Here is a 17,567-nt window from a genome sequence, read left to right as displayed (position 1 = left end):
TACTGGCTGGATCCCGAGACAGCCGAAATGTCCAAAACCGTTATCAATGTATCAACGGCATTCGGGCTGCACGACCAAATGGGCCAGATTAACTATTCGACAGCGAAATCAGAGATTCTGGGACTTACCAAGAGAGAGACGGAGTGGGCAAGGGATGTGTAGATGGCTTCAGTGCTATGTCATTATCGTAAACCTGGTGAAGATGCAACATCCGCTGCAACGTTGTCTGCTGATGGCTGGATGGATACGTGATAGACCACAAAAGAGAAGGTCATGCTTGCTGGGCAGAATACTGTCACACATGGGCATCTCTTTCAGATGGTCGGGTGCTCTCGAAATTGAGGCCAGTGTTTTGCTGTTTCGGGCTTCTCCCCTGTCATTCTATGCCACACCAACTTCCACCGAATGTATGTATTTGGGGGAGATTTGTGCAGAAGTGTGGGTTAATGAAAATATCAATCTAGTGCTACAGCACCAAGAAGAAGCGAGAAAATTGATACGTAAAGATATGCCTAAGTTCTCATTTCCAAGTACACGAGCATGATTGTAAAAGGGAAAATGTCCAAAACTCCCCGACCCATGATATCATCGAAAACAGCAGCATACAACCCCTATCCATCCAGGCAAGAGACTGAAAGTCAAGAACCACAACGCGGAATTTCATCTCCAGTCATAATCGACCGGTAATATAGTCCCGGTTCTCGATCGTTACACTCTTGGTCATGTGGTTGACCTTGTAGACACCGACGAGTCGGGCAGCAAGCTCGAACTAGAGAAAATGTTAGCTATCCCTCCTTGGAAGCGGATTAACCGGACTTACCATATTGTTTCGCAACGAAATGACAATGAATTGGGCATTCTTCGTTCGCTCCTTGATGTATGAGGCGACAATAGAAACCTTTAAAAGAAAGTTAGTACACGTGCCCATCACAAGTCGTATGAGACTAACTCACGTTTCGGAAATCCAGGGCGGCATCGATCTCGTCCATGACATAGAGTGGAGTAGGCTTGTAGTGGTGAAGAGCGAAGACTAGGGCCAAACTGGACAAAGTCTTCTCGCCACCAGACAAATTACCAATGTTCTTCCAGCTCTTCTTTGGAGGCATGACCGAGAACAAGATGCCTTCTGAGAAGGGATCCAAGGAGTCCACGAGCTCCAATTCGGCGTTACCGCCCATGGTAATCATCTGGTACATTTCTTTGAGGCGCAAAGAGATAATACCAAACCCTTCCATGAATCCATTCAAGCGAGAAGACCGAAGCCCGTCCAGACGTGCCTTGGCACCGTCTCGTGATGTCAAAGCGGCGGTCAGATCCGCAGAGCGCGATTCGTGTTCAGCGGCTCGGCGGCGGTACTCCTCAATGACTGACAAATCGATGGAGGCATTTTGAACCTTCTCCTCCAAAGCAGCAATGACAGCTTTGAGAGAATCCTTGCTCATAGCCTCTAGCTCATCCTTCGTGTACATCTGAAGCTCTGTGGGCTCCTGCTCTTCGCCAATATCGCTGATGTTTTGGACACTCAGGTTTGAAAGCTTGTCCTCCCAGTAGCGACTGCGCTTTTGATTCTCAGACAAGGCCTTCTGATTCTCTTCTAGTTTGTTGCGCATCTCGATCTCGGCAGCTCTTGTCTCATTGAGCTCAGCCACCTTTGCATCAAGCTCGTCTTTCATGGCCTTCAGCTCGAGCTTTTTAGATTCCAAAGACTAAGGATGGTCAGCAGAATTTTCAGCATAATCGCGAATCTTGAATCACTAACCTCCTGGGCTTCATCAGCTTTCTGTCTCCAGTCGGCAGATTCATTATCCTGGTTGGCAACATCTTCTTCTAGTTTCTCCAACTCATCTGTGATCTGACTAATCTCCTTCTCTGAAACATCACGGGCTTTGGTGTGCTTCTTGATGAGTTTTTCGTTTTTGGACTGCTGCCCCTCCGCATTTGAAATCTCCTCGGCAAGCATACCAATCTGTTCTTTTAAGCCATCCACCTTGGCCTTTTGGCCGCGAAGCCGAACACCACCGACCTCCATGATCTTGCTCTGCAAGATCTGGATCTCTTCATCGATGCCACTCTTCTCGTCGTTGAGTTTAGCGATCTCCTTTTTGGACTTGGCAATCTGCTTCTCGAGGGAAGCAATTTGGACTTCATCCGAATCAGATGGCTGGTGCTGTACGCCCAGCTCCTTTACACGTCGCTGGGCATCAGCAAGACTGCGCTTAGTACTGTCGATCTCAATCATAACCTTTTGAATCTTAGTCTCCAAGCGTGGGATTTCCTCTGATCTTTCCTTCATTTGAGCTTCCACGTGTCGCTGCTTCTCCTGGAAAGCCTGGAATTTTCGTTCCAGCTCCTCGAGATCTGATTCAAAGCGAGACACTTGCTCCTTTGTGGTGTCTCCGACTTGCTTTGACGACATACCGCCTCGGGCGACACGGGTGCCACCACCGCTCATTGTTCCTGACACATCAATCAACTGGCCATCTTCTGTCACCACTCGCCACCTGCGAGCACCATAGGCAATACGATTCGCTTGCTCCAAGTCCTTGGCAACCAACGTGTTTTGCATCACGCTGTAGAAAGCTGGGGCGAACTTGGGATCCTTTGGCTTCACAAGATCAAATAGACGAGGAACGCTTTCGGGTGTGTAGATCGTTGACATGTCACGACGGGGAAGGCGATCAAGAAGAATGAAGTTCGCTCGACCAAGGTTGTTCTTACGCAAATAGTCGATGCATTGTTGGCCGACTTCGACAGTTTCCACCACCATGTTGTCGAGAGCAGGACAAGCTGTAGAAATAGCGACATCATACTTCTCGTCAATTGTGCCCAGGTTGCCAAGTCGGCCATGGAAACCATCGATGCGGCCAGACTCCTTTAGACGCATCAACCCAGTCAAGACACTTCCGCGGTTTTGTGTGCTTGCAAGACTGACTCGTGCCTCGTCTGCTTTTTGGCGGGCACTTGAGACATGCGAACGAACCTCGGGCTCACGGCCAGCGTATTTCTTCAAGTCGTGTTTAAGCTTCGCCACTTCATACTCCAAAGTTTCTTTCTGGGCTTGTCGCTCTTCGAGGTCGGTTTGCTTGGCTTGTAGACTCTCTTCGATTGTAACAATCTTGCTCTGTGCCTCTTCAAGAAGTACAGCGCCAGCATTGCCACGCTCCCGCAAGATGTCCAGCTCGCTCTGAGCTACCGCGACTGCAGACTGCTTTTCGTTAATTTTCGCATTCCAAGGCTCCAGTGACTTCTGTTTCTCGGAAATCTGATCAGATAGGCCTTGCGTCTTGCCTTTAAGGCCCTCGCGAATTGAATTTAATTCTTTTTCTTCTGTCACCATCTCCTTTTCCAGTTGAGTGGTTTCAGCAGTCTTCTTTTCAATGTCATAGGTATACTTCTCGACCAAGCTCTGGCATTCAGAAGCTGCAAGACGGCTGGCCTGCATGGCTTTCTCTAGCTTCTTCTGTTTGCCGAGCAAGAATTTCTTCTTCTCCTCAAACTTGACAGACTCCTTGTCGTACTTAGCCATCTCCTTGAGCAAGTTTTGAGTCTCTTTCTCTATCGACTCGTAATGACGAACCCCTCTTTTGTAGGCTTTTTCGAGTTCTTTAATGCCGGATTCGTTTCCCTCGTGTTTCTCTAGTTCCATATTGAGTAGCTCCTGCATTTGGAGAATGGCCTCTTCTGTAACTCGAACATTATCAGCGCACTCGTCGATGTAGATCTGATAAAGGGCCGATTGTTTCTGTGCCAATTCATTCTCCTCTCGGATGTAAGCCAGAGCTTTGTCTTTCTTGTCCACCAAGGCTGCCTTCTCCTTCTCCACATGCTGGACACGGTTGTTCTTCTCCACGCATACATCGTTGAGACCTTCAAGCTCGGTTGCCGCTTCATCGATAGGTGTCTTGTACTTAGAAGTTCCAATGATATCTTCCAAGTATTCCAAGAGGCCTTCGTCGTGTTCGTTGGAGGCTTTTGGCTTCATCTGAGCGATCGATTCGACCTCACCCTGCAAAATCAGGAACCGCTTGTGATCGAGATCAATTCCGCGATCACGGAGGAAGGTCGTCACAGCGGTGAAATTGGTCTCTTTTTTGTTCATGTAGTATTTGCTGGTGTTATTCTTGAACGCTCGTCGCGAAACAACTAGTTGGGAATCTGGGACCACTTCCTGGCCACCTTCAGGCAAATCGAGGACTTGTGAGAAATGAACCTCGACTTCACAAAATGCAAGATTGGGGTACTGCGCAGAATTATGAATCAGCGCGGATATTTTGCCCTGTCGCATCTTGCTGGCGCGGAATCCAAACACGAATAGAAGCGAATCAATCACGTTCGACTTTCCGGACCCGTTCGGTCCAACGACAGATGAAAAGGAGGCGTGGAACGGACCAACAATCTGCTGGCCGGCATAACTCTTGAAGTTTGTCAGAATAAGGTTGTCAATAATCATCCGGGGCTTGGGCGCCGCAGGCTCCTCCGGCACTTGAGTGGGCTGCGTTCTGGATTTAGCAACGATGTCCATAGGCCTCTCTAAGACTGTCGAGTTCGGGTTTATTATGGAAATCTGGGATTTGCGCTCTTCAAAATGCTTCGATGGCGACTGATTCACGGCGGATTCGGTGATGCCCAACAAAGGTGGTACGCTTGCTCGGTGCGCTCTTTCTTGAGGCTCTGGAGATTGGAATGGCTCTGGAGTTGGAAGTGAGCCCTGTGCCGACTTGGGTGTGATTGAGCCGTGACTCTTGCGGGGATGAGCCATACTTTTTCTTTTCAATGCTGCTTTACCGGAAGGAGATTCATAATCGCCTTCCATTGAAGCCATACTAACTCCCTCGTCATTCTCGTCATTCTCTTCGTCGATATCCATAGCATCGGTATCCATCGCATCGGTATCCATCGCATCGGAATCATTTGTTGTCGCATCTTGGGTCTTGCTGGCAGCGCGCGCAGTAGAAGGTGTCACAGGGTCTAGAGTCATTCTTTTGCTTGGTGCCCTCCTTGCTTTCTTGGGGACTGGGGTGTAATCCTCCTCCGCCTCATCATCGTCATCGTGCGTATCGAATGTTGGTGTAACATTTCCGGGGTCCTCCGATTCAGATGTATCCTCAATGACATAACTCCGGCGGGGAGCAGAGCGGCGCGAAGCCCTGCCCTTTATGACTGAAGCCATGTTGTGCAGGTCAGTGGGATGTCTGCTGCATGGAGAGGGGGGGTAGTTTTTTGACGGAGGTTTTGTCGGTTGAAAGTGGGTTGTTTACCTCGTGCCCAAACGGGTAAAGTGTCCGCCGTTCTGCCACAACAAGCCATTCACCGCCATGTCCCGCCGTAATTTACCGTACGGTAATTACCCCTCCGCGGAGCTTCATGGAGATCAGCTTGGGAATTGTTCACACAACACATCACTTCTCTGAATATGTTCAGCATGGCTCCATGGGGGAATTTCGATCATGTCTTCTCATTTAATAAGAAATATTCATATGAACCTAAGGTTTTGGACCAGATTCTATCTAGCCGGCGCTCTTTGGACCTGCTCTTTGCCGATCGACTTTTGGGACTCCTCGGCATCCAAGGAGGTATTATTGTGACTTGAAGCTCTGCGCTTAAAGCTTCATGCTAATCAACCAATTTTCTACAGTGACCAAGATCTACCCGCCGAAGTCCAATTCGGATCTCCGAACACTATTCAATCACATCGTTTCCTCGGAACTCGATATCCATCACAAACAGTCCTTGATCTATTACATCCTCAAGGACTGTCGTACTGCACCAGAAGCTTCGTCTCAGTTTGCGCAACAATGCCACCTCCCAGAAAAGTACCGTTTTTTCATTGAAGGTCTTTGGCAGTTGGATCGACTCGATTTCAGGGTACGTTGTGAACCTTCTTCAATGCGGCCGCCTTCTGACAGTTATTTGATTATAATAGCGAGCAGTGGAGTTTCTAACTGAACCCTCGCTCATTCCTACCTTCCCGGATGAAATCCTCTACGTTCTTACGCTCACAAAGCTTCCTAAGCATGATGACAGCCTTGCAATCGCCTACTACCTCACTGCGACCCCTCCTCTTGCAAGCGCAAAGATCCGCAAAGCGTTCTTCGACACACTCGCCCGAACCAACGTTACAGAGGCATTTTACTTCACGCGCAAGTACGACGACACTCTCCGTCAGAGCTTTTTTGAGCAGTTGGTGGAATTTGTTCACAGGGCCACCCCCGGCCAAACCAGAAGTAGACGTGCGATGGAGCTCGTCGGTCTTCCGCTTGACGATGATGAGGAACAGTGGTTCGAGCATGTCTTACTGCAGGGAAATGCTAGTGCCCTTCCTGGGGCTAAGGACACTGTGATGATGCGACGCCTTGCAACTGGGCGAACTGGTGAACTCAAGCCTGAGCTTGAATGCTTGGGTGGCAAAAAGGTCGATGGGTTGAATTGGGATGACCTTCGGGGGAGCATACGACAAACGTAGATGATATACCCAACCAGTCTTGTGGACCGGACCCAATGTTTGCTGATTACTCAAAATTGAAATAGCGATCAGAGCTAATGGTTTTAATGCTCTGGACTATCTTTTAAAAAGTATTCTGTTATTTTGTCAAATTTTTTGTAGCCCTAGGTAGCTTCCCGCTTCCTATGCCAAAATATGCCACTCTTTGCTATTTAGACGACATAGACTGGACTGGATAGTTGGTCCTGTCAGCCTCAAACCTCTTCAATCTCATTTTGAGGCAAAGAGTAAAGTTATAAAATTCCAATCTCTTGCTCTTAAATTTTGAAGAAGCGTGCTATACACGAGTGCCGAGATTGCTCTGCAGGCGTTCCGATAAGATACGGACCAATTCCGTGAAAAGTCCCAACCACAGGAGGTCGATGTTTCTCTCTTCGCGACAACCAACCCTATTCTTGCTTTTCTCTCAATTTGCTTGATCAAATATTGACGGATAAGTTTTCATTTGAGGGAGATTGTTAAGATACAGGCCTTGCTTTGAAGGTGTGCAGTTGAGCAAACACCAGAACTGCGAAGATGGTGGTATGCAGCTTTTTTCAGCAGGGTCGCTGCAAGTTCGGAGGCATGATTACCTCGAGTGTAGAGAAATCAAGGTGCTAATAAATTTTCAGATCGCTGCAAGTTTGAGCATCCTGGGAAACCTACTGCTGGTTCATCGGGGAATCGATTCGGTGCTTCATCCGGAGGGTTTGGAGGTACGTTCAATTGAATTGTTTTGATTCGTAAATGATCAATCTGGAGGGCCCATTCATTGAATGCCTATTGTATTTTGATATCAATTGTTCGATTTTTACGTTCCCCAGCCTCTTTCTATGCCCCTGCCCTCCTGCCCACCCTGGTTTTACCCCAGCCTACTTCAAATCTCGAGGCGCAAGAGATATATCCCCGTACAATGCTATGATCAACTCTATGAACGGCGCGCCCTTTCCAGCTATCCTCATTTCCAAGCCTAACGGCAAGTTTACGACAGGTCAGAACCAGCCTCAACATCCAGCCGAGTAAGTCGCATTCCCAGCGGCTCGAGTGGATTCCAAGCTGACTAAAAGACAGCGCAGCATTAAAGGCAAGTGATATCAAGTCAGACTTGACTGCTGGCCAGGGCCGTCCGGAATGGATATTTTCCGCATACGCACCACACAAAGATGTTGCGCGCCAGCTTTTCGGTGGAGCTCACCGCGAGCGTAGCATGGAAGAGATGCGCCTGCGCCATTATGAATTAGCAACGTCCGGCAATCTGAACCAAGCAATTCAAGAAGCCTCAGCCCTGTGGCAAGAATGCGTTCAACAGATGGACATCTCACTGAATGACCTGAATGGCGCCGTCAAATATGTCGTTGATGGTAGAAACGAACATCCCAATCGACAGGATATTATCGAGGGCAAGACCGACACTAGTTTGAACCAAGCTCCAGCGTCATTTGGCCAACTCTCTCCATTTGGCCAGCAAAATGCTGCCCATGCACCAAACACCGGTCCTGCACCCGGAGCGTTCGGCGCTCCATCCTCAACCTTTGGTCAGGCTTCAGGACTTGGCCAGTCAGTTGGATTCGGTAGGGCTTCAGCTCTAGGGCAGCCATCTGGCATGGGCCAGTCTACCGCCTTTGGACAGACTTCCACCTTGGGTGGCTTAGGTGGTTCCGCCTTCGGCCAAACCTCCACCCTGGGGGGGCAGTCTGCTTTCAACAAAACACCCTTCGGCCAGCCAGCTCTTTCTCAGCCGGGAGTAAACCCGAGCCCATTCGGCAAGCCGTCAGTTCTAGGAGGTGCCGCCCCATTCGGTGCTACATCTGCCGCTTCTCCCTTTACCCAAATAGCCCAGAACCAGCCTGCCGGTGGTGAATTTGGTCAGACCGCTGGACAACCTACTCCCTCACCTTTCGGTCAAACCGCCGCACTACCTGGCCCGTCGCCGTTTAGCCAGCCAGCTGCCAATCCAAGCCCATTCGGCCAGCCCTCGGCCCTGGTAGGTGCCGCACCGTTTGGTCAGCTCTCAGCCCCGGTAGGCGCCTCGCCATTCGGCCAGCCTTCAGCCCCGACAGGCGCAGCCCCATTCGGGGCTTCACCTACCGCTTCTCCCTTCACCCAAGTGTCTCAGAATCAGCCTGCTCCGTCTCCATTTGGCCAGCCTGCAGTCCAAAGCGTGCCGGTACAGAATACCAACGCCGGCCCGCGTGCATACATCAAAATCGATAATCCCCAAGACCTCAATCCACTTCCACAACTTGAGGGTGAAACTCGACACAACCCATCCACCAAACAGCTAGTGATGTGGAAGGGCCGCCCCGTCAAGTACATCAACGAGCACCCGTGCTACCTTCACCCACAAGACAACAAAACCTTTGTCCGAGTCAACTTCCCTAACGGGCCACCTGATCCAGCTAGTTTGAAAGACGCACACGGCAAGCCCGAGGAATACACACCAGAAATCACTGAGGCGTATGAATTTTTCCTGCAAAATGGCTACTTCAAGGATGGCAACATTCCTGCTGTGCCTCCCAAGCAAGAGTGGCTCAGTTTCGACTTTTAACTCCCGAAGCCGAGAGAATTTAATTGTTTTCGTCTTCTTCTCTTTGTTTGTTAATTGGCTACGCGTCTCATTGGTTGAGGTGACGTGCATATCGTTTTCATTTGACATAACGAGCAACACGTTCCGGGCGTGCGGAACATAGGGAATGGCGCTTAGGAGCTCAACAAAACTCAGGGTTTGAATGTAGCAAGTGCAAGTGCTGAATTTTCACTGTTAATATGAACAACATTACGAAAGTACTGCAGTCTGAAGACCACTGCGGAGAAGAATTTGCGTTTCAAGATGTTTCCATTTTTATTTTAGATTTTCAGGTCCGAACGGAATACCCCGCAGCGTGAAACAAGGCATGCGAGCCAGAACCAGCTTCAGAGTCACGCCGTGCACTCCAAATTAGCCAGTCCGTAATCCCTCCCTGAGGCAAGCCCAGCCTAGCGCGTTTATGCGGCAATGGTGACCTCAACCTCAACACCAGCCTCAATGTTGATGATGATCTGCTTGACAGTCTCGGTGGGGGCGAGGAGGCTGAGATATAGTTTTAGCAACTGCATCTGCTAGTTGGGACGGCAATAGTGCTGTAGCTTAATAGAGCGGGGGAAAACTCACTCGATGAGACGCTTGTGAATGCGCATCTCGAACTTGTCCCAGGTCTTGGAACCCTCACCGTTGGGGGTCTTACGGGTGGAGATCTGGAGGGTCTTGGTGGGGAGACGGACGGGGCCCTTGACCTGGAGGGACTTGGAGCGAGCACGGTCAATCAGCTCCTGGCAGACCTTCTCGAGGGAGGCAACCTTGCGGGAGGTGAGGGTAATGCGGATCTTGTGGACCTTCTGCAGAGCGGACGTGAAGCAATTAGTACTGAGTCTGCATAGGTAAGGTCTATTGACATATTGTACAAAGCGACAGCGACAGCGAGGTGCAATTGCGATGTGCGACAATGACCATTTGGATCAGGGACAACGTACAGGGCCCTCGCCGAACTCCTTCTCGGGCTTCTGGAAAGACATCTTGAATATGTATGGACTGGAACGGGTTAGTAATTCAATTCGGGTATTTCAAGAGCAGGAAAAAAGGGAGCGCGCACAATTTAAAAGGCGATTGCCGTCAAGACCTGAACTACTAGGCTCGGTAAAGTGATGATGGCTGTTGAAGTGCTGTGGATCGAGAATTCCATGTCCAAAAAGTTCAGTGCGAAAGTCTTGGCGCTTCGGTTATCGCACGCTAAACCCCTTTAGGTCCCCTTTGATTTGTTGCTTATATCATCACTGAAAGAGGACATGAGACTGCCAAGCGATGGCATTCGAGATGATAATCATGAGTTGACAGGTGGTTGGGCTTTTTTTTAATTTCGCTCTTGCTTTTCTCTCCTTTCTTATTCTTCATATATCCCCAGTTATAACCACTTCAGTCCGCCCCAATGGCGGAGTTCCCGCCACTGGCTCTAGTGCCCTCCCCCGCAGTGCGGAAGACAATACCATCAAATGATTGGGAAGCTTGTCTAGATGCATGGATGGCCCTGTTGGGGATCCGCCTGAATGCATCGGATCAAAAGTTTCAGGTTGCAGCTGCTGAAGATACATCAATACCGCCATTCCTGGCATCTTACTATCAACACACTGCTGCGGGGGATTCCAGTCTACAAAGTGGACCTAAAGCTCGACAGCTTCGGAAGTTCTGCTTTCTGACGATAAGAAGATACATACTCGATCTCTCCAACCCACCAGACGGAATTTTGGACTGGAGACTTCTCGGCAACATATGTTGCTGTTACCCTTCCAGCGCGGCGTTGAAGGCGTCATTATCAAGTGCCTGGGATCTTCACCAGGGCAAGATCACTAGCAGTATCGAGAGAGCAAAAGCTGCCGTGATTAAGAACCTTTCTTCAGCCAACTCATCCTCGTGTCCTGAAGTCATGACTGATATCCGCCGTCTGACAATCCTTGCTTCAGTGTTGCCAGCGTTCGGCCAGGAGCTCATGGCCGGCTCTGATTTCCTGGATACAATTTCGGAAGCATACAAGTCAAAAGGTACCCGGGAAGAGTTTCGCAAGATTCTTGTTGCCAACATTTACGTCGGGCTTGTCTCTTTATTGAAGGATCCCGTGAATCTGTCTTCGTTTTTGGATCAGCTGTTTAGCCTCAAAGCCGCTGCTCGAGTAGGAGCACCGAAAATGAAGAAGGAAGCGACTCTACTCTCAGATATCATCTGCAGCTCGGACTTGCTTATTCGGCTGGAGAAGTATCTGAGCACTCACCCCCAGAAACGGGGCCAGGACCTCCTTGCCAGCTTGCGCACCTATCAGGTTGAATCGAAGTCGCTACACCATCGGTATCAAAGACGTAAGAAAGTGGACAAAGGAAAACAGGTATCCTCGGATCCGATCGTTTCAGGAGAACTTCACGCACACAGGATGTCACTTGTCACTCAAGTGCAAGACCTCTTCCCCGATCTTGGCTCAGCTTTTGTTGTACGGCTACTGGACTTCTATAACAACAACCCCGAGACTGTCGTCACCCACCTTCTCGACGACTCACTTCCTTCAGAGCTCCAGGCTTTAGATCGATCCGTGCAACTGCCTCCCCCAGCAGAGCCTCACCATAGCCACCTCGCACCCCAGCCAACGCCCCCCGCCATGCCATTCCCTAAATTCGTACCACTCCCGACCCGTAAGAATATTTTCGACAAAGACGTGGACATCGCCGAACTAAGCCGTTCCGGCGAAGCGCAAGGCAAGCTCCACTTCGGCCGTGCCGACGCAGACCAAACAGCCGACACAATCCTCGCAGACCACAGCAAACACGCCGCAAACAAAGCAGCAATTCTCTCCGCCCTGGCGACATTTGACTCAGATGATGACGAGCGCGACGATACCTACGACACGGCTGACGTAGGCGGTGCCATCGATGGAGCCACAGGTGGCGCCGACGGCGAAGCCGACCCAGCCGAGCGCAACCGCCGCACAGCAGATATCGAAACAATCCTCTTCCGGACATACAAGTCCAATCCAGGACTTTTCGCCCGCGACTCAGCGACCCGCCGCTCTCAACCCCGCGCGTCGCTGAAGCGCGAGACTGAAATGACCGATGAGGCTATTGAGGGCTGGGCTGTCATGCTAACGCGTGATCCCAAGCGTCTCGCTAAACTCGAAGACCGGCTGGCTTTGGATGCTGGCGGGTCGGCTAGTGCTGGGCCACTTAACCAGCCCGAGTTGCGTGCTACGTCTTACAGGAAGCCGCAGCCTCGTGAGGATGGGGAGAATGGTTCTGACGAAGGGGAGACCTCTGGTCATGCTGGCTCGCGTGGTAGAGGAGGCGGTGGACGCGGTGGACGAGGGCGGGGTGGCGGCGGACGTGGGCGTGGAGGCCGTGGTGGTGGTCCTCCGTCTGGTGGCCAGGGGCAGCCAGATAAGGATAGTGCGGTGTCGCGACAGAGGAAGGAAGAAAATAAGGGTAGTCGGGCAAATCACAACCGTCGACAGCAGCACGCGAAGAAAATGGCGCGTGGCGGTGGGTTTCCTGGCTAAGCATACGAAGGAGTCGAGTTAGTATACATGGATGTAATGCGGCATAAAAGCTTTGGCCATTGTTGATTTCTGATTCATAATGACCATGGATGTAATATACATAAGATTTGTTGGGCATGTAAAACAGGAGCCGCGACGCATTGAAACAGAACGCATTCAGGTGATTCATTAATATACCTCAAGACCTGTAGAAAGCGGTATAGGCAGTCGTGATAACATGTTTACACAGGAGACTCGTACTTGGCCAGCAAGGAACTGACACTTCATATCAGTGGTGATGATCTGAGAAGACTCCACCCTCGGCGATGGACTTCCGGCACTCCTCCATGAGGCGGACCTGTTTCGCGACATCGCCAAGCCGGCTGATTACCTCTTTGTTGCCATCATAGAAAGTGAAAATGGCATAAGGGATACCAGTATCGCGGCAGAACTCTATAACGAACTTCTGCGTACGACGCAGGTTGTGACGTGGGATACGCGGGTAGAGATGATGAATAGCCTGGAATTGCAAGCCACCGTGGAAGAAATCCAGCCATGTCGGGCAATCGACGTCCATAGTGGTACGGAGCATCTTCTGCGCGAAGGACTCACCAGCACCTAGGTTGGCGGTCGACATAGCGAAGTGGGATAAGGTGATTTGGACATGTAGTGGGGAGGAGACAACGTGTGAGACGAGAAGGAAGATGATACGGCTGCTTGCATCTGGAAGTGTCTTGTACATGACACCGTAGCCAAACCAGGTCCAAAAGAAAACCTGTCCGACAAGCTCAAACCAGACATGCCACCAGGCGATGCCCCTTCTGGGAGCTTGGCCCTTTAGCAGATACTCCCAACTCAAAACGTAGAGATTGAATCGAGCGAGCATCATAATGGGGTAGTAAGAGTAATTCTGAAATTTGAGTAGAAATTGAGCCAGGGCGTCGAAGGCCATGATTCGATCGTAATAGGTACTCCTCAGGCTCGTAAGGAAGCGATGGGAGATGGCGAAGAATGGGATATGCTCGATATCCGGGTCATGCTCTGGCTCATTGGTCACGATGTGGTGAACGTTGTGGCTTCGTTTCCACCACCCGAGACTCAATCCTCCGAGATAGTCTGCTATAAACATTCCAATGAGGGTATCCACATGGAAATTGTGTGTTATGGCCATATGACCAGCATCATGGGCGGTGAACACAAGCTGATGCCAGAAGCAGCCGAGGAAGATTGCCGAGGTCGCCCACCATCCCATACGGAGGAACGTGTAGGAGAGACCCGCAAAAAGTGTGTACCGACAGCACTCAACAAAGTAACAAGAGTAGTTGCAGTCGTAAAGTCCCTCGGCCTTGATACGCTCGTTCAGTTCACGATATTTTCGTTTAATCTCTTCCTGACTCGCGGTATCCAAGGATGGGTATTTGGCAGTGTCGAAGACAATTTCTTCCCGTGTTCTTGCATCCAAGAAGGCAGGCTTGGCCTGGGTTTGGTCGGTCAAAGCGGTTCCGGTCGGTTTCCGTTGACGAACTGTGGACTTCGAGTCGACCGCATCGAATATCGGCGAAGGAGGAATCGAACCATCTTGACTGGAGCCACTGCATATTTCGGGGGTTGTTGAATCCTCATCACTAGAGCGGGCATCTTCGTTATAAGCGCGGAACCTGCCGCCCTGGATTGGGGGTAGGAAGTTGATCCAAATTCCTTCAATTCGTCCAATCTGGTACGAGCGCATAAGCTGACGGGCTTCTTCCGAGTGTAGCCTGTATGAGACAGTATTCAATTAGACTGATCAGAGGTTGTGGTGTTTGTCGTTCCAGAACATACGCGTTGATCTCATCTGTCGCGTCCCTGCCCACCATGTGCTTTATTGGCTTCTCTCCTCCGGGGTGGTATCTGATGAACGGATCTACCCTTAGGACGCGGCCCTCAAAAATTATGACATGCTTTCCCTCCGCAATGAGGCCTTCAATATATTGTCGAGTCAAGAGGGTGTCCTTCCGGGACGGCCGGGATGCGGTCTTCGCCATGATATGAGGTGCGGTGAAATGGTGGATGTGTGTAGGGTCCGATAACAACGGGTTTACAAGGACATTTCTGAGAGTCGAACTAGGTAAATTGACAAACGGACAATGCAAAATGCAAATAAACGAAAGGAACAGGAACAGAAGTGAGAGTTATAGAGAAAGGCAGAAACCTTGCAAGGGCTACGGGGCGGAGGTGGATAACAGCGGGGACCTCTGATCAGCCCGTGTGAATGTCCACCTTTTCACATTATCAACATTTCTCCAGGCACTCTAGGCACTTTGTATATTTTTGATATGGCAGTGAGTTTTAACTACTCCGCATGAAACTAAGAAATTGCTTTGATTAAATCATTCTAACTCTTCAATAGCAATCAGTTTCCTCTTTGACTGAGCAATGGCTACAGTGGGACCAGGTCAATATTTTCTACGTTTCACGTTGTGGCATGATCCCGCTGACTGGAATATACAGGATCCTACAACTCGCGTGGAAATAGAGCAACTGCGGGACTCTAATGCCACCGAGGAGCTGGAAAAGCGCCTTCAGAATCGTATGTCTTTTTCAAGCCTTGCGTGGTGCGTGCCTAACCTGTGTATACGTTTAGGTATTGAGTTCGGAACAGCTGGTCTACGAGGCCGCATGGCCGCGGGGTTCTCCTGCATGAACTCTTTGATAGTCATACAAGCTTCACAAGGGCTGGCCAAGTTCATTCGAGACAAGCGTCCCGAGATTGCTCCGAATGGTGTGGTCATTGGACACGATGCGCGTCACAATTCTGCGAAATTCGCTGCACTCGCTGCTAACGCTTTCATCGCGCAACGTATTCCTGTTTATTTCTTTGACGAGGAAGGGCCAACACCGATGGTAGCGTTTGGTGTGAACCATTTTGGTGCTGCTGCAGGTATTATGGTGACGGCGAGCCACGTAAGTCTACCCTGGAACTACTTTGGTAGACGTATTGGCTAATCTATTTGAAGAATCCACCCCAGGACAACGGTGTGTTACCCATTTAAGGTTTTTTTTAAGTGATTGGTTGCTAACTCTTCCATAGGCTACAAAGTGTAGGAATCCCGGATCCATATTATGGATCATGCTGACGAAACCTGGCTTGTAGCTACTCGAGCAATGGCGCCCAGATCAACCGACCTGAGGACGGGGAAATAGCACAGTCGATTCAAGAGAACCTTGAGCCATGGCCAACCGCGTGGGCGGAATTGCAGCCAGGCGAATTCCTGCGTGCAGACTCATACCAGACATTGCTGCCTCACTACAGCAGCCAAGTCACAAAGTTCACGGTACGTTGTGGGCTATTTCGAGGAGTTCAATCTAACGAGCTGGCTATAGAAATCCACGGTGACCGATTGGCAACCCCCAAGACCGTTCGCTTATACACCTCTGCACGGCGTGGGAGGTTTGGTTCTTCCAACTCTATGCCGCTCACTTGGAATCAACACATTTTCTTCCGTTGCGGCCCAGGAAAAGCCTGATCCTGACTTCCCCACTGTGAAGTTCCCCAACCCGGAAGAGGCTGGAGCTTTGGATCTTGCTATCGAGACTGCCGACCAGGAAGGAAAGACCTTGATCATCGCAAATGACCCAGATGCCGACCGCTTTGCCGTGGCGGAGAAAGTGGAGTAAGCCCTATTTTCGGGCTGCCGTGGATATACCTCAACTGATGTGTTTTCTAGTGGAAAATGGCAAACTTTGACTGGAAACCACGTTGGTGTCCTACTGGCATCCCATATCTTGGATTCGTTCGATGCCAGCAAAGATTGGTCTCATGTTGCGGTGTTGACTACAACAGTGTCAAGCGGGATGCTTGGAAAGATGGCAGCTGCAAAGGGAATTTTCTTCAAGGAGACACTGACAGGGTTCAAATGGATGGCTAATATTGCCCGGGACTTAGAGAAAGAGGGAAAGACAGTTTCTTTTGCATACGAGGAGGCACTAGGATACATGTTCCCATCTGTGTGTTATGACAAAGATGGCATCACAGCAGCTACAGTTTTCCTTGCAGCGGAGGCGAAATGGAGAGCTCAAGGATTGACTGCGTACGCTAAGCTGCAGCAACTGTTCGGCGAATTCGGCCATCATGAGACTTTGAACAACTACTTCCGCTCGCCCAATCCACGGCTCACCGCAAAATTGTTCCAGGGCATTCGAAGGAGCTCAGGCCTTACGAATATGCAATTTGGCCCCTTCAGGATTTTGCGATGGAGGGATTTGACCGAGGGCTATGATTCCAGCACCCCTGAAAACAAGCCGGACCTACCTGAAGATCCAACAAGCCAAATGATTACGGTCTGGTTGGATGGTGGAGTTCGCTTCACATTCCGAGGTTCGGGGACAGAGCCCAAGGTCAAATGTAAGTTTTCTCGGTCTCTTTTAAGCGAATTCGCTACTGACAGATGGGCACAGTTTATATCGAGAGTTGTGGAGACTCTCGCGAAGACGCTGTCAAAGCAGTCTGCGATGCATTCCTGACCATCCGCGAAGAATGGGTACAGCGTTTTACACCTTCGATGACATACAGTAAGCAGCTTTCTACATCATCTGGTAACATTCTGAACGTTGAATGAACAATCTTCATTGGATCAAGGCCAGAAACCCGAGACTAAAGTAGCTCCGCCATACATTGTTGAAATATCACATATTATACCTGACAAACTTGTCTTGGGAGGCATTGTAGTTGTTCAATGGGTAGCTGTCTGAAGTTCCTGGCTTGAAACTTGCACCTCCTATAATTCTACATCGTCCCCTGCCATTTACTTGATAATCTTCTCTTGCTCCGATCATTCTCTTATCCCTCTCTCGGCTCTCTTTCACGTTTAAGTCATCATGGTCCCATTTTGTTATCATCGGTCTTAGCCCAGATGGTATTTCCAAAACCTCCAAAAGCCTTTAATAAATTTGCATTCATAATCACGGTCCCGAGACCGAATACGTTAAGTGGCCTTGTTGCAGAGTGACTGTTATCAATAGCGGACACTCTCCCATCTGAAGATGTCTACTTCTACAGT

The 17,567-nt window shown here is 50.0% G+C and overlaps 7 protein-coding genes across 7 annotated transcripts; 4 read left to right on the top strand and 3 right to left on the bottom strand.

The window, feature by feature from the left end:
• Positions 1–670: 670 nt before the first annotated feature.
• On the bottom strand, positions 671–5,170 carry Pdw03_5724 (Nuclear condensin complex subunit Smc4, putative; the record flags this gene model as incomplete). The annotated part of the gene is made up of 5 exons (XM_066101145.1): positions 671–769; positions 821–898; positions 954–1,706; positions 1,760–4,689; positions 4,762–5,170. 5 exons carry the CDS (start codon positions 5,168–5,170, stop codon positions 671–673), a joined length of 4,269 nt encoding a protein of 1,422 aa, XP_065958085.1.
• A 243-nt stretch (positions 5,171–5,413) lies between these two features.
• Pdw03_5723 (ELYS-like domain) lies at positions 5,414–6,463 on the top strand (the record flags this gene model as incomplete). Its single annotated transcript, XM_014682716.1, has 3 exons — positions 5,414–5,573; positions 5,636–5,865; positions 5,924–6,463. 3 exons carry the CDS (start codon positions 5,414–5,416, stop codon positions 6,461–6,463), a joined length of 930 nt encoding a protein of 309 aa, XP_014538202.1.
• Positions 6,464–7,018: 555 nt separating this feature from the next.
• Positions 7,019–9,029, top strand: Pdw03_5722 (Zinc finger, CCCH-type; the record flags this gene model as incomplete). Its single annotated transcript, XM_014682715.2, has 4 exons — positions 7,019–7,064; positions 7,114–7,197; positions 7,473–7,500; positions 7,553–9,029. The coding sequence occupies 4 exons, from the start codon at positions 7,019–7,021 to the stop codon at positions 9,027–9,029; spliced, it is 1,635 nt and encodes a 544-aa protein (XP_014538201.2).
• A 437-nt stretch (positions 9,030–9,466) lies between these two features.
• Positions 9,467–10,033, bottom strand: Pdw03_5721 (40S ribosomal protein uS10; the record flags this gene model as incomplete). Its single annotated transcript, XM_014682714.1, has 3 exons — positions 9,467–9,551; positions 9,633–9,856; positions 9,992–10,033. 3 exons carry the CDS (start codon positions 10,031–10,033, stop codon positions 9,467–9,469), a joined length of 351 nt encoding a protein of 116 aa, XP_014538200.1.
• A 410-nt stretch (positions 10,034–10,443) lies between these two features.
• Positions 10,444–12,549, top strand: Pdw03_5720 (Ubiquitin system component Cue; the record flags this gene model as incomplete). The annotated part of the gene is made up of 1 exon (XM_014682713.2): positions 10,444–12,549. One exon carries the CDS (start codon positions 10,444–10,446, stop codon positions 12,547–12,549), a length of 2,106 nt encoding a protein of 701 aa, XP_014538199.2.
• Positions 12,550–12,817: 268 nt separating this feature from the next.
• Positions 12,818–14,552, bottom strand: Pdw03_5719 (Fatty acid desaturase, putative; the record flags this gene model as incomplete). Its single annotated transcript, XM_014682712.1, has 2 exons — positions 12,818–14,285; positions 14,350–14,552. The coding sequence occupies 2 exons, from the start codon at positions 14,550–14,552 to the stop codon at positions 12,818–12,820; spliced, it is 1,671 nt and encodes a 556-aa protein (XP_014538198.1).
• A 291-nt stretch (positions 14,553–14,843) lies between these two features.
• Pdw03_5718 (Phosphoglucomutase, putative) lies at positions 14,844–17,259 on the top strand (the record flags this gene model as incomplete). Its single annotated transcript, XM_066101144.1, has 11 exons — positions 14,844–14,849; positions 14,918–14,962; positions 15,019–15,097; positions 15,152–15,471; positions 15,525–15,543; positions 15,599–15,608; positions 15,662–15,842; positions 15,892–16,181; positions 16,236–16,912; positions 16,966–17,079; positions 17,147–17,259. The coding sequence occupies 11 exons, from the start codon at positions 14,844–14,846 to the stop codon at positions 17,257–17,259; spliced, it is 1,854 nt and encodes a 617-aa protein (XP_065958084.1).
• Positions 17,260–17,567: the final 308 nt, after the last annotated feature.

The sequence above is a fragment of the Penicillium digitatum genome, chromosome 6 (assembly GCF_016767815.1).
Source record: "Penicillium digitatum chromosome 6, complete sequence".
NCBI classification, from domain to species: Eukaryota; Fungi; Ascomycota; class Eurotiomycetes; order Eurotiales; family Aspergillaceae; genus Penicillium; species Penicillium digitatum.
This window is presented reverse-complemented; position numbering and strand designations above follow the sequence as displayed.